The 21,400-nt window shown below is 43.7% G+C and overlaps 2 protein-coding genes across 2 annotated transcripts; both read right to left on the bottom strand.

The window, feature by feature from the left end:
* Positions 1–5,693: 5,693 nt before the first annotated feature.
* Positions 5,694–6,650, bottom strand: LOC142471166 (olfactory receptor 6B1-like). The gene has a single exon (XM_075577954.1). It carries the CDS (start codon positions 6,648–6,650, stop codon positions 5,694–5,696), a length of 957 nt encoding a protein of 318 aa, XP_075434069.1.
* An 11,313-nt stretch (positions 6,651–17,963) lies between these two features.
* On the bottom strand, positions 17,964–20,273 carry LOC142471167 (olfactory receptor 6B1-like). The gene is made up of 3 exons (XM_075577955.1): positions 19,321–20,273; positions 18,863–18,919; positions 17,964–18,090 (listed from the first exon to the last, which is right to left on the bottom strand). The coding sequence occupies exons 1-3, from the start codon at positions 20,271–20,273 to the stop codon at positions 17,964–17,966; spliced, it is 1,137 nt and encodes a 378-aa protein (XP_075434070.1).
* Positions 20,274–21,400: the final 1,127 nt, after the last annotated feature.

The raw sequence follows: 21,400 nt of genomic DNA on the forward strand, positions 1-21,400 counted from the left end.
GCGTATGTAGGGGCACATGTTGTCCCCATGGCCTTGCCTTGTAGTTGGTGATAATACTTATTTTGGAACAGAAAATAGTTGTGAGTGAGAACATATTGTAATAAATCCATAATGAAATCATTATGGTTTGATACTGCTTGTCCTCTTGTTTGCAGAAAAAAGTAGACGGAGGCTAGTCTCACTGGATGTAGGATACTGGTATACAGTGACTCCACATCCAGTGATGCCAAGAATGTATTAGGCTGGACATGAATGCCATCTAGTTTTTTGAGGATCTCCGTTGTGTCCCTGGTATATAGGGAAGATTCACAACAAACTCCCTTAGAACTTTGTCAAGATATATGCTTGCATGTCCTGAGAGTGAGTTTATCCCCGATACTATCAGTCTACCTGGATGATGTTTAGAATTTTTATGCAATTTGGAGAGACTGTAAAATGTTGCAATTTTTGTTTTTTTGATTAGCATATATTGATATTCTTTCTCAGTGATAAAGATGCAGAAGGCTTCATTGTTCTTCCCGATAACACAAAGTGTCTTATGATAACTCATAATATAAGTTTCCATAAGGTTTAACAGCAGTGTTTGTGCAGAATATCCAAACGTATCCCACAATATCCAACACAGAGGGGACAATAAAGCCTTCTATATCTGTATATCTCCTCATAATCACTGTGGCAGTTACTAACCATCTAGGTGGGCTCTGATACCCACTGAACTCCGTCTGTATCTGTACGTTTCCCCAAACATAACATACTAACACCTTATTAATGGGTTATTTGGATTTAACAAAACTATGAGAGAAAAATGATACACAGAATTAAAGCAATTTTTATCCATGTTTGTACATACACTGTAGATCCCAATGTAAAAGAGACACAGCTATTTTTTTAATAAAGGTCATACAATATACTTCATATTTTTCTTATTATATCGCCAATTCACAACCCTGCAAATCAGATATAATGGGACTTCCCTCAGTATCCCACACTTACCATCACTTATAACCACCACCGCAATGATCAGAGTCAGTCAGTATCAGGCTCAGCTTTCTCAGGGAACCACATTAGGCTTCCCTTGTAAACGTCCTCAGTGAGATGTATGCAGCAAAGTGATAAGTCTTTGTGAGATAATTCTCTGTTTATCTTGTTGACCCTACAACATGGGAGCTTCTCCTAACGCCGGGCAGCGTGTCTGACAATGGCAGCCTGTAATGTTTACTACACCCAGATTGATAGAGGTTTTTATACTCTTCACACAGCAGACAGAACAGTCCCTGTGATACTCAGTCTACAGAATCCCATGGAGACTTCATCAGGAGTAATGAAAGAAATTCCGGGAGGAAAACACCAACTCCCATCCCAATCAGTAACTTACACAACTTTGCTGAAGTTTGCTATCTCCATCTTGCAGATAATTTAACCTTTCCCCTGCTAGATTAATTTCAGGTGGTGATACTGAAGAGACCTAAGGAAATCTCTGTACATAATAATATAATTTATGAATAATCCGTTTCTTGTCTTTGTATTAATTATATTGTATTGCTGTCTTTCTTGTGTTGAAGTGACCTCCAGATGTAGAGACTACGACCCATATTCACTTAGTGGTGTTATTCTGTAAGACACCAGGGGCTTGATTAAGGGTTGGTTATGTGAAGCAGTAATAGGTGGGAAAATATTTACTCTGTGCCCAATTTATTTAAGTATGTTTGACTTCATTTGAACTCGCTAGCTTGTGGTCTGAAATTATGAATATTAGGACTTGTATATGTGTACATGTGCATGTTTAATCCCTGTCTCAAATGTGCTACAGCATTTAAGAATTACGTGTTTCTCATCTTCATCCAAAACACACTGACTCAAGCCCTATAAAGTTGTAGTGTATTCCCCAGGCGCTAACTCTGACCGTGTTTGGTATAGGATTTAAATAAATTATTAATAAGGTGAGTGATAATTTATGCAACTTTGATTGTGATGTCCTTGTGTGACTCAAACTACCCCACTAGGGTCTATCCAAAACCCTTGATATGGAACGTGCGAAGGGATGGGGGAGCACAGCGTAAGGAATGGTGGGGTGTGGTTGTATTATCTCTCTATGATGTTCAGTGGGGTTCTGACACCCTTAAAGTGTCCTCAAAGGGAGATTGGTACTCCCTAGAGAAGTGTTAAGACTTATGTGGGTGAAATAAGTCTATGGATGTGAAATAAATCAATAAAAGAAAAACTTACACGGCCTTGTGTAAGTTATATCCCATCAAGGTTTCTTTTGCAGTCGTCTCTTTCTTCTAGATGATCCTTCTTCTTTCTTTATGGTCTTCTCTCTCTGTCTTTTCTTCTTACTGTGACCTTGATGTTTGTCGTTGGACGAATCTTGACAATGGTTCTCCTCTCATACGGGTGTAAACATTTATTTATTTATTTATTTATTTATAAAATATTTTACCAGGAAGTAATACATTGAGAGTTACCTCTCGTTTTCAAGTATGTCCTGGGCACAGAGTAAAACAAATAATACATGGTTACAAATACAGTTACATAAATGAACAAGGTATACATTTATATACAAGACATTGCATGCACAGTTAAAGAAAATATATATTATGAGCTTATGAAACAGTTACAGACCAGATTAAAGTGTGAGACAGCCTTAGATTTGAAAGAACTTAAGCTGGTGGTGGATATGAGAGTCTCTGGATAAGAAGGTAATTAGACACATATGCACACTAAATCAGTTTCAATGTAAAGGGGGGCAATGAGACAGTGTCATCAGGTGGGACAATATAATAATGATAATTATTCACTCACACGGCCTAATGTGGTTATTTTGGGGGTTTAATATGAGCTTGTTAGGTGTCCAGTATGTTTGACAATTCTTGTCCAGCTAGTCATGGCTGATTGGAGGTTGGCAACCTCCTTCCTAATTGAAGCTCACCCCCTCCCACATTTAAATGGTTATGGGCTCACTCCATAGCATCTTCCACTCAGGGGAACTTGCCTGCTTGCAGTTTGGCTGTGACATCTCTAATACAGAGTGCTTTTCCTGGTAATGTACAGGTTAATAAAAGCTTCAGTCAGACTTAGAACTTTGCAACTAATATTGACAGATGTACTATAAATCATTCTTCCTGTTATTACACAGGTTATTAAGAATTTATATTAGCGTTAGGGACCCCTGATATGTAGTCTGCCGTGCCGTTGGCTCAGGGGCTTACAACAATTTTGGCCAAAAATGTCAAACTAAAAGACCATTTACTTATTAGATATTTATACATATATATTTAGGCACTGTACCGTGTATGAGTCTCACTGGATGTGCTAAAACTGAGCTTTGTCTGTGTTTTATGTTCTGTGTCTGGTTTTAAATATATATTGCCATGCTCAGTAGCACTCCTCTGTGACACTCATATGCTTATATATATGTTGTGGTTATTTTGGGGGTTTAATAGGAGCTTGTTAGGTGTCCAGTATGTTAGTGAAGGGTAAAGCCTGATCCTACCAGTTAATTTACGGACAGGTCCAGAAGAAGCAGCTCCAGTACAGTTGGGATTCATGGATCATGGTCCAGCAGAGGTGCAGCAAAAGTCAGTCAGGAGGTCGCTCTGGTCGCTCTGGTGGAAGATGCGGTCATGGAGGAGGCCTGGCTGACCAACTTGAGGAAAGAGATGGAAAGAAGAGGTGCAGCCTGGCAGCTGGAGCGTATCGTTGGTCGTAGGATGGCAGTAATAGAGATGGTAAAGATGGTTAGATAACCGAGGTGGGAGGATTGCCGAACGTCCCTTGCTGCAGTGTCAGCAGAGGGAGTAAGACCGCGGACATGGTGCAAGAGCCAGAGTGTGCGACGGCGCTAGTGGCTCAAACTAAATGCAGGGGATCTATGGGGCCGGCCATAGTGTGTGTGAGCGCACACTCGAGGACGCAAACAAGTGAGGCACATTTTTCAGCAGACAAGTGAGGAGTGGTAGCATCGTCCTGCAATCAGCTATAGGCGGTGGATGTGAGGGTGAGCAGTGGACAGTGGGGGCATGGCTGGAGGAGGTTTGGTCATTCCCCGAAAAGACTAAACCTAGCATGTGGGCAGAGGGCTGCGAGAGACAGGACGGATCCAGCTAGGAGAGGGAGGAGAGCATATAATCACCCAGGTCGGCTTTGTGAAGCAGTCTTTTCGGGTTATCAAAGAGTCTTTGATAAAGCGCACAGCGTGAAACATGCCAGTGTGATCATCGGTTCTCCATGAAGCAATACATTGACGATGTTTTCATTCAGTCACCCTCTCTACCATTTTTTTGGTGGTGCATCGAATCAGCTTCCTGCTTCTTTCCAATTCATAGTATTTCGCGGACCGGCACACTGGATGTACCCCGCAAGTGATGAAAGCTCCATACCTATACCAGGGGAACCACTACATGGCAACGTATGATTCTCTGTGAGTTTGAACTCATCGTTACGGGCTGAGGTTATGAACTGTTATAGCTTAAGAGGAAATTGTGTAGGCTAAAGTCATGTGCCTGGCTGCTTCATACTCTCAGAAGAGTTAGAGCCCGGTAGGAATTATCCTTTCTTCAATAAACAGTCCACAAAAGGAGTGCTGATTTATGGACACTTTGCAAAGGGCACACCCACTTCCAACATGAAGTCATTTCAAGGAAGGAAAAAGAACTATTGATTATTCATCTTTTTCCTTCATCCAATTGTGTCTTTTCTAGACACTTTTTGACCCCAGCCATCTCGTCCAGGGAATTTGCTACATTGTCTGTATGGAACCGTACCATTGATTCACTTACTGAATACAATGTCCAATGCCTTATTGAAATATACAAGCATGGAAGTGAGGGACGTGTTCAGAGCTTACGCCAATGTGAATGTGTACAGCCCATTTCTACTTTTCCTAATGGATCCATCATCTCTAAATGCATTAAATAGGAAGCATTATTCGAAGCTATTCCTGCACACAATAAATACATACAGTAGATATAAAAGTACACCATACTCCATATATTAATATACATATTGGTGGTATGATCGATATTAATATAAATAATATTAATAATGATATGAATAATATTGACAATACGATCTACACTTTAAACATATTAATTAATAATATAAATATATATAGTGTTTATTTTACTATCTATATGATAACAATCTATCATTTTCTTAACTATATTAATGATATACTGTATATACAATTATTATCTCTAGTGACATTAATACAGATGCACTACAATACATGGAATATACAAAGCATGGTGAGACTATAGGACAGATGTAAAAAGCTTTATTTTACCTACTGATAACATAGAATTTAAGGTTATAAAGCAGAGTTTCCATAGGATTTAATGGCAGTGATAACACAGACTATAAAAAAAATTCCCACCATAATGTGCCAGTGAGAATATTAACCCTTCCTACACCTGTACATGTACCGGTACCAGCACACAGCTTTCTGATCATCTAACTATACAGGGAGAGTAATAACCCTTCCTACACCTGTACATGTACCGGTACCAGCACACAACTTTCTGATCATATAACTACGCAGTGCATCTTCCCATTGGGGAGGCAGGACATCCTGATATAAATCTTATCAGGAAGAGGCCATCTGTCATCATACTAAGCAGTGACTACTCCCGAGGTCCCTTCACAAATTAAATCATCTTACTTTCTATAACGTACAAAGAGGTTCATATGTTGGGTTACCTCCCTCTCCTTTCATGCCAGAAATCTGTTAAATATTGAAACTTTCTCCTCAGAGCTGACCCGATCTCCTGGTTCCTCAGGCTGTATATTAAGGGGTTGAAGAAGGGAGTCACCACCGTGTACAGCAGAGATAAGACCTTGTTTATGTTAAATGTATGTCCTCTGGATGGAACAACATAAATAATAATCAGACTCCCATAATATGTGCAAACAACAGAAATGTGAGAGCTGCAGGTGGAGAAGGCTTTCTGTCTCCCAGTGGTGGAGGGGATCCTGAGGATGGTGAGGAAGATACATATGTAGGTCACAATGATGAACACAAATGGCAAGGGGGCTAAAGCAATGGATAGCACAAAGTCTTCAATTTCTAAGAAGGAGGAGTCTGAGCACGAATGTTTTAGTAGAGGAGCAAAATCACAGAAGATATGGTCAATGACATTGGGGCCACAGAACTGTAACTGACTGATCGGAAGAATTATGAGTAATACAAATATAAAACCTAAGAGCCAAGCCCAAATGACCAGCTGCAGACAAAGCTTAAAATTCATAATGGTTGTGTAACGCAACGGGTGACAGATGGCCAGGTATCGGTCGTAGGACATCACTGTGAGGAGGAGACTCTCTGTAGCCAAGGAGGAAGCAAAGAAGTGAAGTTGACAGATGCAGCCGGCAACAGACATGGTGCCACCTTCTCCCCATATGAGGCGTAGCATGTTGGGGACAAAAACCGTGGTAAGCAGGATGTCAGATAAGGACAAGTGGGCAAGGAAGAAATACATGGGAGAGTGGAGTTGGTGACTGGTTGACACCAATGCGATGATCAGGAGATTACTACTTATGGTCATGATGTATATCACGAGGAACAGAGAGAAGAGTAAAATCTTAAAGCTGTGTAGATTCTGGAATCCAAGAAGCAGGAATTCTGTGACTATGGTTTGATTCTTCCCCAGCATCGCCTGTTAACAGAGTAAATACAAATTACTTCTTCGATATTTGGAATATCATGAGATGAGATGTGGTTAAAGGTTGTAAAATAACCCATGCCACTGTCCCTCCCTTTATGCCTTTGCTGTTACCCCTTCACTGTGCACACAAGTGTCTCCTTTATTCTCCTTTTGTCTTTACTGCTCTCGTTCTCCTAAACCCCATGTTCCCCCACTGCCCCATACAGTACTTATGAAAATCCTATACCCTCGATATATGCATGGCTCCCTCTCTCCATGTTTAACTGTTCAATCTTAAAAAAACATCTTTGAGGTCACGTGACGACGGGGAGGTGAATGGCTGCTTAGTACCTGAGCTCCATTCTCACCGGCACTAGTTATATCAATAACTACAGCAAAATCGTGACAACAGCAAACACAACCAACAGTAAAGAATCTCTAAACATACCAGGATGGCTTCTAACAAAACAGTTCGAAGAAAACCCCAGACAGTCTCTACTTATTTCAAAAAAGGAGAGGCAGCACAGGGAGACAGGCCTGAATCCCCTGCACAACCCACCATGACAGACCCTGAGGGAGAAAATGCAAGTACTGCATCAGACGAAATGGAGGTAATGAGGCGCAAGGATATGAAAGCCTTCTCGCTGAAATGAAGCAATTTTTTAAAACAGAACTTTGGGCTCTCAGGAAAGATATTGATGCCATAGGTGAGCGGACAAATTCCCTAGAGGCTAAGTCTGATGAGACCGTCCCAGCACTGGCACAAACCCAGAAACAAGTGACTAAGCTGGGGGACCAGGTCAGATTTCTAGAGGAAAAGATTGAGGACTCTGAAAACAGGGACAGAATAAGTAATATCCGTCTAAGGGGGGTCCCTGAGTCTGTCACCGACCCAGAGGATTTTGCCACCAAGTGGCTAGAACAACTCTTCCCTGACAGGACAGACCGTGAGCTCCTGTTAGACAGATGTCATCGTGCTCTGAGAGGGAGATCCCAGGCACGGGATCTCCCAAGAGACATTGTTATCAGGTTCCACCATTACCGCACAAAAGAGGAGGTCTGTAGGATCTCACGGGATACTAAACATATGGAGTTTGATCAAGTGAGATTCCAGGTGTTCCAAGACCTGTCCCATGCCACCCTGGCCAAAAGAAGAGCCCTAGCCCCCATTACAAAGATCCTGAGGGACCAGCAGATTGGATACCGGTGGCTATTCCCATGTGCACTGATGGTGCTGCGGAATGGGGTGGCACATACCTTGAGGCGTCTGGAGGACAGCGAGGGATTCCTCGGCAAGCTGGGAGCAGGGGGAGCGGCGGAGATCTTGCAGGCATCCCCACAAGCAGACGCAGGAGACACGGATGTGCCCTTGCCCACGTGGAGCAAAGTGGGGGCTCCTCGATCGGTGGCAGGAGCAATGGGATCAGTGGCTGCCCATAACTGAGTTCTCGCCCCATAAAATTTGGAAGTGCCCAAGCTAAGAAATAACCCTATAAAAGAGATCCCTTTTGGTATCCACAACCTCAAAAAGCTCATGACCTTCATCATGTTATTTTGCTTTTTATGTTCCCTGCCAGCTGGGTTATTTCAGCTGCAACATCTTACTTCACCCGGTAGGAGGCACCAAGAACGCGTCCTCCGGTGACCCAGCTGCCCCCAGACCCTGCGGCTGCCCTCCTGGTCTCCAGCGTGTCCGACGCTGACTTTTGGAGGGCATCCATATTGCCTCTATCTTCCCCCATGCTCGGCGGGAGCGGCCCTGGCTTTCGCGGGCTTTGCCGCTGACGTCACTGCCGGGCGATGAGCCAGGGGCAGCTCTCTCGCAAGAGTACGGCGCGGCCCCATGTGACACTGCACGCACAACAGGGAGACTCGGCTCGGGAGGCAGGGGGTTTAGCGGCGGCGTAAAGACCAGGGGCGTGGAGGGAGGGAGCATGGGGAGAGAGGAAACGGAGATCGGAAGGGTGGGGGAGAGAAAGACGGAGAGGAGGATGAGAAGGGATGGGAGGAGGATGAGAAGGGAGGGGAGGAGGATGAGAAGAGAGGGGACGAGGATGAGAAGGAAGGGGAGGAAGATGATAAGGGAGGGGGGGAGGATGAGAAGGGAGGGGGGAGGATGAGAAGGGAGGGGGGGGAGGATGAGAAGGGAGGGGGGGAGGACGAGAAGGAAGGGAGGATGAGGATGAGAAGTGAGGGGGGGAAGAGAAGGATGAGAAGGGAGGGGGGGGAGAGAAGGATGAGAAGGGAGGGGGGGATAGAAGGATGAGAAGGGAGGGGGGGAGAGAAGGATGAGAAGGGAGGGGGGGAGAGGAGGATGAGAAGGAAGGGAGGGGGGAGAGGAGGATGAGAAGGAAGGGAGGGGGGGAGAGGAGGATGAGAAGGAAGGGAGGGGGGGAGAGGAGGATGAGAAGGAAGGGAGGGGGGAGAGGAGGATGAGAAGGGAGGGGGGGGCAGAGGAGGCTGGGTTATGTGTATGTAAGTCATGTGTGCTATTTGCTGGATGTGCCGTGCATGCTAGGTGTATGGGTATGTAAGTGTGCATGGTCTGTGGTATATAGGTGAGTTGAGTACATGGCACCTTGGGGGTTCAGGAGGCATACACGCAGGTATGCTTCTGAATGCGGGCGCATGCGGTTACATGGCTGCATGGACATGTCATAATTCAAGCTCCAAAGACTCAGTTTACCATTTGACGTTGAGCCCTCTTCAATAAAGTTTCAACGAGGCAATATACGTTATATGGTATAGAATGCATGTTGCATATGTTCTATATGTTCTATATGTTTTATATGTTATATAGAGTTAATACGTTAAATATGTTAAATATAGGATTAAATAACTGGGTTCATTCAAACGTTGGGTATATATGTGTATGTATGTGTACATGGGTATATGAATATATATATGTGTATATATATATGTGTGTAGATGTATAAATATATGGATACGCACTCAGTATAACTTAAGTACTGCTGTAAGTCGTTATGAAGCTTAAAATCGTTCTGAAGTTTAAGGTTAAGTTAGATACCAGTTTTGCGCCGGTGGGATTCACCCACGGCGTCGTACTTGTGTTCCTAATATAGGTTCCTGACGAATGAGGACCCTAGACAAGTCCCAGGGGGGTCATTCCCGGGAAGGGAAAGCCGGCCGATTTGGAAGGTCAGGCATGATGACCTGCCCTTTGGGCGTCAGACTCCCACTCGACGGACCCCGAGGGGAGCTGTGGTTTTTCATTTATTTTTTATGATTATTACAAAGTTGGTTAATTTATGTTTTGAATTTTGTTTTACCCCTAATGTGCTTTCCCTCGTACTGTCTCCTCCCTCCCTACCCCTCCCAATCCTTTCCCCACCCGGACGGGGAAGGTGCAGACCTGGACAAGAACTATGCGAGATGGCAACATCAAAAACGTTCGCCAGTTGAACAAGAGACAAGATGCCCTGGGTGAGTCATCAAATGTTAGCTTGTTACACCTCTCACATACTAAGTGATGGCATTAACCCTTCTATCACATAACGTTAAGGGCTTTAATAGCCCAACAAAGAGAAAAATAGCCTTCACTGACTACAAAAGAAAACACGCAGATATCCTGATGTTACAGGAGACTCATTTTAGCAAGACCAATGCACCCAAATTTTTAGACAAAGACTATGCCCAGTTCTACCTTTCCTCCGCACCAGTTAAAAATTGTGGGGTGGCCATCTTGTTCCATAATAAAATCATATTTGTAGCCCAAACCATTAAAAGAGACGCAGAGGGACGCTTTCTTATTCTAGTGGGCACGATACGGGAGCAATGCATCACACTAGCCACAATCTATGCCCCCTGCGAGCAGGACGCAGCCTTCTTTGATGACTTTTTTCGGACCCTATGCGCCTTAGCGAAGGGCGGTGTAGTACTCGCAGGGGATATCAACATGGTCATACAACCAAACTTAGACAGATCAGGGAATATGGGCACGGTACATAAAAAAGCGGGGACCTCGTTACGCAAGGGCCTCAAGGACAACCAACTGACTGACATATGGAGAGAACTACACCCGACTGATAGGGACTATACGTTCTATTCCCACCCACACGGCTCCTACAGCAGAATCGATTACTTTTTCGTCTCTAGCCAACTGGTACCTCTGGTCTCCCGACCTGGGATCCAGGATATTTCATGGTCTGACCATGCACCGATAGAGCTGAGGTGCGAGCACATCCGGACAGGCAGACCAGGAGCGAACTGGAAGCTCAACGAATCAATCCTAAAAATCCCTGAGATTTATAAGACAATAAAGGAAGAAATAGTTCAATTCTTCCACACAAACACAGGCTCTGTAGATTCCCAGTTTGTATTATGGGAGGCTCACAAAGCGACGCTGAGGGGCATACTAATTAGCACCACAGCTAGGAGAAAACGGGAAAGGGACTCAAAAATTGTTAAGCTTCAAGCGAGATTACACTCCCTTACATCACTCCATAAGAGTAACCCTGACCTGCAAACCCTACAAGAATTGAAAGATACCAAAATTGAATTAAACATGTTGTTGACCTCCAGGGCAGATAACGCGCTGAGTTGGTCTAAGAGGAAATTTTACGAAAAAGCGAACAGACCGGATACTATGCTGGCATGAGCGTTAAGAGACAGACAAGTGGAGTTTAATATCCAAGCTATACGCTTAAAATCAGGCACCCCCACGGCCAACCCTAAGAAAATAGTAGAAGAATTTGGTTCGTTCTATGAGACATTATATAATGGAGAGAAAGTGGCACATAACGCTGAAACGAGCGAGAAGCTGAGAGATTTCTTAGCCAGCTCAAAGCTAGGGAGATTGACAGAGGCAGAGAGAGAGGCCATGGGCGCTGATTTCTCTATAGAGGAGGTGTCACAAGTCATTAAGGAACTCAAATCCTCAAAATCCCCAGGACCAGATGGCTTCTCGGGGCTATACTATAAGAAATTTGTCAAAGTACTAGCCCCTAGGTTGCTCCGCGTGTTCAATGCAATATTAGCAGGGGCCCCCATCCCCAGAGAAATGTTACAGGCATCTATATCAGTAATCCATAAACCCGGTAAAATCCGCTGGACTGCAAAAGTTATAGGCCCATATCCCTAATCAATACCGATATTAAACTATATGCTAAACTATTGGCCAATAGATAATGTCTAATCCTACCCAGACTTATACGCCCAGATCAGGTCGGATTCATTAAAGGCAGACAGGCAGCGGACAATACCCGGCGATTTATTGATCTGGTAGAATTGGCTAAAAAAAATAACACACAAAGTATGCTGTTAAGTCTGGATGCAGAAAAAGCTTTTGATAGGATAGACTGGCCTTATCTGAAGGAGACGCTTTCGGCATTTGGCTTTGGGGATCAGGTGAGTAGAGCGATTCTCTCGCTATACTCAGGACCCACCGCCAGGGTAATACATCAGGGCTTTCCATCTCTCCCCTTCCAAATTAAGAGTGGCTCGAGACAGGGATGCCCATTATCCCCTCTCCTGTTCGCTCTATGTATAGAACCACTGGCGGCGCAAATTAGAGGCAACCCGGATATCTCGGGGTTAAACACATATTCTCAATCACATAAAGCGGCCCTGTATGCAGATGATATCCTACTAATTATCTCAAAGCCCCTCACTTCCTTGCCAAACCTATTGGATTTATTGGACAGATTCTCGACCATTTCGGGATTTAAAATAAATCAAGCTAAATCCGAAGCTCTCAACATCAATCTCCCTCGACATGTAGAGAAATTACTACACCTAAATTTTAACTTCCACTGGCAACAGAAATATATAAAATATCTAGGAGTCCACATAACCAAGAACACCAAAGACATTTACAATGCAAATTATTCCAACCTAATTCTGACGTTAATATCTGATCTCCATAAATGGTCCTCTATACGAATATCCTGGATAGGTAGGATACATAGCGTCAAAATTAACCTACTCCCCCGTATCCTATACCTTTTCCAGACGTTACCAGTGCCACTCAGACTAAAGGCCCTGCTCTCACTTCAGTCTTAAATCTCTAAATTTATCTGGGGAGGGAAAAAACCGAGAGTCAACAATTAAATATGAAAAGATCTGTCCTAGCGGGGGGCCTAGCGATACCCTGCCTGCTCTCATATTACAAAGCGGCCCAATTATGCCAAATTGTTCAATGGCAATCCAATCCACATCTAAAACGGTGGGTGGAATTAGAGAGTGCTGCCTGCGTTCCTTTAAAATTACGCAACTTGATTTGGCTACCTAAAACAGCACGACAATCTGCTGACATGCCGCTTTCCTCAATGACCAACTCGCTGACTTTCAGGGAGGCCAATAAGACTAAATACTCCCTCACAACGAGTAATTCTTCAATGTCCCCAATTTGGAACAATCCCAAGTTCGCTCCTGGCCTACTAGAGGGAGATGCATCAATTTGGAAACAAAAAGGTTACATACGGATCAAAGATCTGGAGGGTTACAATAGCAAGATTAAAACATTTGAACACGTCAGAGAAGAAAAAGATATACCCCACTCAGAATTTTTTAGGTACCTCCAGCTCCGAGCATTTTATAACAAATCTTCCCCATACCCCACCCTAAAGTCATTCGAAAAGCTCTGTCTGGCAGAGACCGACACAAAGGGACTCACATCACAACTGTACAAGGAAGTAGTCAATTCTGCGAGCTCTAGACAACAGCCACCGTCATTTAGAACCCAATGGGAAAGAGACCTGGGAGAGACATTAGAAGACGACGAGTGGAACGCTATATACCTGGCCACGGCAAAAAGCTCCATATGTACCACACTAAGGGAGAACGCATATAAGGTCCTAATGCGGTGGTACCTCACCCCAATGAAATTAGCCAAGTTTGTGCCTGGATCCTCCTCACTATGCCCCAGGCAGTGCGGAGGATCGGCCGATCTGTTACATATGCTGTGGTCTTGCCCGAGGATCTCCCCACTATGGGAAGAAATCAGAAATTGGATACAGAGGATTTTCGACCTCACTATTCCCCCAGACCCATGGCTATTCCTCTTGAATAGACCATTAACGGGCCTGTCCAAAGCAAACAATAAACTAATAGCACATTTTGCAATAGCCATGCGGAGCGAGATCGCAGCACTATGGAAACGCCCCGAAATTCCAAATATCCCAAAGATTCTAAATCGATTGTGGTTTATCTGTCAGATGGAAAAGTTGACGAGTCTAGTCAACGACACTGGCACAAAATATCTCAAATAGTGGACGCCTTGGTTGGCGCAGACGGATATCCCCGGGGTTGAGAGAAACACAATCTGGCTGTGATAGATGCAGATGCGTTCTCCTTTAGGAGTGGAAATTTAGCACACAACGACTACGCAGATAAAGAGACAGCCTACAGAGGGGATCATTCAGGGAGCACGCAACCCACAAAAAACCTTACCAGGAGCAGTTGAGGGATCTAGCATGAGATGAGGCTCCTCTCTTGTTCGCACCGCCCCTTACTCCCTCTCTATCCTCCCCCCCTCCCTTTTTTTTTTTTTTTATTATGTTTGCTTTTGTTTTTGTTTTTATGGTTGATTCTGTTTTTGTTTTTATTAATCCGAATTATTGGTATTATGTGAATTATGCTATCTTTGTTATTAGCCCACCCAGAACAACCCGGTTAAGTAGGGCCCGAAAAACCGGAATAAATCTCTCAAATGGACATACGGTACTGTTTATAGCGGAGATTAACGTCAAGCTTACTGTATATGTAATGTACACCGTATTTTGTATCACTTGTTTAGAAAAAATGCAATAAAATCTAAGTTACAAAAAAAAAAAAACCATCTGCTAGATAGAAAAGGTCAACATTCTGGAATAATGAGTACAGATGCAGAAGGCTTCATTGTTCCTCCTGATAACACAAAGTGTCTGATGATAACTCATAATTTAAGATTCCATAAGGTATAATGGCAGTGTTAGTACAGAATATCCCAACGTATCCCACAATATCCAACACAGAGGGGACAATAAAGCCTTCTACATCTGTACATCTCCTCATAATCACTGTGGCAGTTACTAACCATCTTGGTCAGGCTCTGATACCCTCTGAACTCCTGCTGTATCTGTATGATTCCCCAAACATAGCGTACCAATACATGATTAATGGGTTATTTGCCTTAAACAAAACTATGAGAACATAATGATACACAGAATCAAAGCAATTTGTATTTGCGTTGTTACATAGATCCCAATGTAAAATCAGCACAGCTATTTTTTAATAAAGGTCATATACTTCATTTTTTTATTTATTATATCACATATTCAACTCCCTGCAAACCAGATTAATGTGACTTCCCTCAGTATCCCACACTTATGGGATACCCATACATATGGCCGTGTAACATCAAAAGAGTCCCCTCTTAAGTGTCATATCTAAAGTGTCTGCAAGAGTTAATTTTGGAGTTGAAATTGGAGGTGAAGATTGGAGGAAGATCTGGACTCTGCATTACAACTTTGCCACTGTGAGACATTCTCTTTTAACATCTGTGATTATTTGTTCATTTTTATTCTCCATTACCTTTGACATCTTTTCTCCTGCATCTTACTATGCCCTCCCTACTCCTTTTTCTGTTTACTGTTTCCTCATTCCTTTGTGAATGTCTCTGTTCACTCCAACTTACCCACTGCACCATTATTTATGCACCCCTCTCCCAACAACTTCTATACCCCTCAATAAAAAACACCCACACAAATCCTCTATTCACACCCTCTATATACTCCTTCCCGCTGCTGGGGATCGCCCCATAGCCTGAAGCCAGACATACACACCTGATCTCACTCATGCCTCCCTGCCATCTCTTCCCCTGTAAATGGTGTTAACCTTTTCATTTAATACTGACCAGCCTTAAATCTCACCCCACAAATCAAGTATCCCTATAGCCTGCATGCATGGCTATTGTCCCACACTCAGTCACTCCTACCACCCATTGTGACCAAGCATACCCATCTACAGCAATTACTCCCCCACCTACTGTCTCTGTAAGTTTCCCATTAAACCTCTTATATTGTAAGCTCTTCGGGGCAGGGATTTCTTTTCCTATTGTCTGATTTTTTTGCACTTATTGTATAATTATAATTCCTTGTACTGTATTCTTTGTGAAGCGCTGAGTACACTTTTGGCGTTATATAAATAAAGACATACAATAGAATACAATACTTACCATCACTTATAACCACCACAGCAATGATCAGACTCAGTCAGTATCAGGGTCAGCTTTCTCAGGGAACCACATTAGCCTTCCCTGGTAAACGTCCTTAGTGAGATGTATTCAGCAAAGTGATAAGTCTTTGTGGTATAATTCTCTGTGCTTCTTGTTGACCCTACAACATGGGAGTTTCTCCTAACGCCGGGCAGCGTGTCTGACAATGGCAGGCTGTAATGTTTACTACACCCAGATTGATAGAGGTTTTTATACTCTTCACACAGCAGACAGAACAGTCCCTGTGATACTCAGTCTACAGAATTCCATGGAGACTTCATCAGGAGATTTGATAGAAATTCCAGGAGGATAACACCAACTCCCATCCCAATCAGTAACTTACACAGCTTTGCTGAAGTTTGGTACTGTATCTCCACCTTGCAGATAATTAAACCTTTCCCCTGCTAGATTATAGTGATACTGAAAAGACCTGAGATGATTTAAAAGCTCCGTACATAATAATATAATTTATGAAGAACCCGTTTCTTGTCTTTGTATTACTTATATTGTGTTGCTGTCTTTCTTGTGTTGAAGTAACCTCCAGATGTAGAAACTATGACCCATATTCACTGAGTGGTGTTATTCTGTAAGACACCAGGGGCTTGATTAATAGTTGGTTATGTAAAGCAATAAGAGATGGGAAAATATTAACCCTGTGCCTACATTATTTAAATATGTATGACTTCATTTGAGGTGCTACAGTAGCTTGTGGTCGAAAATGATGAATATTAGGACATCTAAAAAGTGTGACAGCATATAATAATTCAATGTGTCTTATCATCATCCCAAACACACTGACTCAAGCCTTAAAAATCCAGACTCTGAGCACATGGGTGAAGTGAAACATGACTGCCGGCCGAGTGATGGGGAGGAGGGACTAATTGTTGCTTGATGGGGAATAGAGCTGAGGGGGTAGAAACTCATATTAGTGAGGTGTGCACCTTGATCCTTCTACTTAATTTCCGGACTGAATCGGAAGAATTGGGATTCTGGGATCATGGTCCAGGAGAGTAGTTGCAGAAATCGGTCGAGAGCTCTGGTGGAAGAGGCAGTCATGGAAGATGCCTGGCTGACCAACGTGAGAGAAGAGATGGAAAGGAGAGGTTTGGCCTGGCTGCTAAAGTATCAATGGTCGATGGGGTGGCAGCCATGGAGGTAAGCAAAGATGGAGAGATAGCGGAGATGGGAGGAGCGCCGAAGGTCCCTTTCTGCAGTGCCGGGCAGAGGGAGTAAGGGGTCCTTTCTGGCGTGGTAGCATCGGCCTCTACTCAGCTATAGGTGGTGGATGGGAGGGTGAGAAGCGGATGGTAGGGGCATAGCTGGAAGTTTGGTGGTGGCGTAGGTCATCCCATCACCCAGAGAGTCAGCCCATTGGATGGGCAGATGGATGGCAGCGAGGAACAGGACTGATCCAGCTATGTCAAGGAGGTGTGTAGGCATTCACCCAGGTTGGCCTTAGTGAGGCAGACTGTAGGGGTAGAAGTATGCAGGATTTGACCCAAAGGGGAGCAGTTAGGGAGAGGGGGGGCTGTTAGGAGAAGGATAGCTGATGCTGGCAGGCATCAGGAACAGAAGCAGACCCTATCTGGGAGTAGTTACAGAAAGGGGTCTCCAGGCTCTTCTTCTGGGAATGAAGGTTGCAGTGTTGCACTTGGTTGGAGTACAAGGGAGGGGGGGATATTACTTTCCATGCTCTCCATGCTCCTCATTATAAGGAAGTAAGGGGCGGTTGTCAGGACACGGTGTCAGCGGAATGTCAGGAGCATCTTGGCAGAGGAAGGAGCAGAGGAATAATGGGAAAGCTATGGAGCAGTGGAAACTGGTGGTAGGACTTTGGTGTGAACCCCTGGGGTGAGGTATCGGGGCCCAGGGGTTGGCATTCCAGGAGTAGCGTGTACAGTAGGTAGATTAGTGACTAGGGAATTGATGGAAATGATGGGCAATTGGGGTCCAGGGGGACAGTGTAGTGATACCATCGAATGATGGGTTTTGTGAGAAAGTGATAAATACCGGGGGCATGGGGGTGCCCCGTGGGGGACAGGATGTGTCTCGCTTGAGGGTTTGCATGGATGGAAAATTCCAGCTTCGGGGCGGTGCAGCCGGAAGGTTTAGTCAGTGCTGGAGGAACCTGGAGTGCAGAGCACACGCAGGGGCAGTTTCTTCAATGGCTGGCAGACGTGGGCTGGCTGGGGCAGCTGGTGGTGAAGCGAGAGGGGCACAGGACATTGCTGAAATCTGGGGCATGGGAGAAGATAAAGGAAGGGGCAGTAAAAGTGACATTAAGGATGCATATTTTTGAGTCACAAGCCCCTTAGGGATGCATCTGTCACAAGCGGTGAAGGAGAAGGTTTGAAAAGGGGTGAAAGAATGTGGACATTTTCTCATTGCTCCCTGTTTATAAGAAACCCCCATGACCAAAGGATGACAATGCAGAGGAGGAGAGGGAGAGAAGGCAGGCTAATACTGTAAGTTTTTTGGGGATTTGTTTCAAGCGTTCGGCATCTAAGCAAGCTTAGGCAATAAAGTAACAACACAGTCTTTGCATACAATAGTAAGGGTTTTGCTTATCTTAGCCCTTGTGGAGAAGACATCTTTGCTTCAGCACAATGTGTCCTCCTTTTCTTCTCAGGGAATTCGGCCCCATGTGAGGTCAGAGAAACTCCTGCAATTCCTCTGTAACCAGACATCACTGCTTCAGCACGGCTCTCTCGGCAGTGTCTCTCATTCTCTACCAGCTTCTTTAACCAGCTTTCGGTAGCTGGGGAGCCCTCTGTCTTCCCCTCTTCTCTGGGGAAAAACAGTCTCTCTGACCAGAGCAGCTTTCTGTCTTTTAAAGCACTTCCTGACTATTCAGACCATGCTGATTAGCTTCATTATGTAACAGCTGAACAACCATTCCATGGAGAATTAACTCTGTGTGCTGCAAAAGCCCTATAGCTGCCCTATTCAGCCCCTAGAGGACAGTTATGATATCACAGTATAAACTGTGCATTTTCTATTTGCTAACATCCCACGTCCTGAGACCTTCTCCGAGGTCATTTGAAGCAAATCAAGATCTTCCAAACTACAATATATGGAATATACAAATCATATTATAAAGCAGAGTTTTCTTAGGAATTAATGTAACAACATATCCCACCCTAATACGCTAGTGATAGTAATAACCCTTTCTACATCTGTACATGTACTGGTACCAGCACACAGCTTTCTGATCATCTAACTATACAGTGAGAGTAATAACCCTTCCTACATCTGTACATATACCAGTACCAGCACATTGCTTTCTAATCATCTAACTATACAGTGTATCTTGATATTGGGTAAACAGGACATCCTGAGTCAAATCATATCAGGAAGAGGCCATATGTCATCAAACTAAACAGTGACTACTCCTGAGGTCCCTACACAAATTCAATATTAATCTTATCATCTATATACTACAAAGAGGTTCATATGTTGGGTTACCTCCCTCTCCTTTCATGCCAGAAATCTGTTAAATATTGAAACTTTCTCCTCAGAGCTGCCCCGATCTCCTGGTTCCTCAGGCTGTATATTAAGGGGTTGAAGAAGGGAGTCACCACCGTGTACAGCAGAGATAGGACCTTGTTTATGGTAAATGAGTGTTCTATTGATGGAATAACATAAATAATAATCAGAGTCCCATAATATGTTCCAACAACAGAGATGTGAGAGCTGCAGGTGGAGAAGGCTTTTGTTCTCCCAGTGGTGGAGGGGATCCTGAGGATGGTGAGGAAGATACATACGTAGGTCGCAATGATGAACACAAATGGTAAGAGGAATACAGGGAAGGTTAACACAAAGTCTTCCATTTCTAAGAATGAGGTGTCTGAGCACGAGTGTTTTACAAGAGGAGCAAAATCACAGAAGATATGGTCAATGACATTGGGGCCACAGAACTGTAACTGACTGATCGGAAGAATTAAGAATAATGTAAATATAAAACCCAAGAGCCAAGACCAGATGACCAGCTGCAGACAAAGCTTAAAATTCATAATGGTGGTGTAACGCAATGGGTGACAAATGGCCAGGTATCGGTCATAGGACATCACTGTGAGGAGGAGACTCTCTGTTGCCATAGAGGAAGCAAAGAAGTGAAGTTGGCTGATACAGCCAGCAACAGACATGGTGCCACCTTCTCCCCATATGAGGCGTAGCATGTTGGGGACAATAACCGTGATGAGCAGGATGTCGGATAAGGATAAGTGGGCAAGGAAGAAATACATGGGAGAGTGGAGTTGGTGACTGGTTGACACCAATGCGATGATCAGGAGATTACTACTTATGGTCATAATGTAAGTCACGAGGAACACAGTGAAGAGTAAAATCTTGAAGTTGTGAAGATTCTGGAATCCAAGAAGCAGGAATTCTGTGACTATGGTGTGATTCTTCCCCAGCATCGCCTGTTAACAGAGTAAACACAAATTACTTCTTCGATACCTGTGTTATCCTAAGATGAGATGTGGTTAAAGTCTGTAAAAGAACCCATTCCACTGTCCCTCCCTTTATGCATTTGCGTTAACACCTTCACTCTGCTACCACCTGTCTCCTTTACACTCCTTCTAGATAGAACAGGCCAATATTCTGGAATAATGAGTACAGATGTAGAAGGCTTCATTGTTCTTTCTGATAACACAAACGGTCTTATGATAACTCATAATATAAGTTTAAAAAGGTTTAATGGCAGTGTTAGTGCAGAATATCCCAACGTATCACAATCCTTCCTAAATAAACTTCATAACACAACTGGGTTTCCCAGCACTCCAAAAAAGTACTATGAGACGTCAATGTTTGCAACAAAGGAGTATTTTTATTAAATAAACCCCAAAAGGCTGCAACGCAACCGTATGCAATGAACAGATATGGGATCAAAACTTGGTGCAGGCTCAGCCAGAGAGGGGAGGAAGGGGAAAGTGATATCACAGACAAGCTAAGTGTGGTGGAAAAAATTACCAACAGGAGGGAAGAAAAAGTACATGGAATATGAGAGGGGCAACGTTTTGGGGTAAAATTGGACAATGTTACTTCCCTACACGTTCACAGCCCCGTCCCTCCACTCATGGACTAAAAACAATACACCAAAGTAAAATGACATGTCACTATAACCAAGTCTTCAGTAAAGTGTATATACTGGGTTTCTTAGGCTCTGAGTGCAGATGCACTCACAGTAGGTTGTAATCGTGTCATGTTGTGTGGGACATATAGGTCAATATTGGTTGTCCACATTGACCGAATCCATTTACTGAAGACTTGGTTATTGTGCATTCATTTATAGACCCCAAAGTTATATCAACAGCTTTGCTATATTGTAGTTACACTTCTTCTTATGAAATAACCACTCCTACTGTAAAAAGAACACAGCAATGTGACTTCCCTCTGTATCCCACACTTACCATCACTTATAATCACCACGGCAATGATCAGACTCAGTCAGTGTCAGGCTCAGCTTTCTCAGGGAACCACATTCATGATAAGTCTTTGTGAGATAATTCTCTGTGCTTCTTGTTGACCCTAGAATTTGGGAGCT

Source organism: Ascaphus truei, chromosome 20 (genome assembly GCF_040206685.1).
Source record: "Ascaphus truei isolate aAscTru1 chromosome 20, aAscTru1.hap1, whole genome shotgun sequence".
In the NCBI taxonomy this organism is placed as follows: Eukaryota; Metazoa; Chordata; class Amphibia; order Anura; family Ascaphidae; genus Ascaphus; species Ascaphus truei.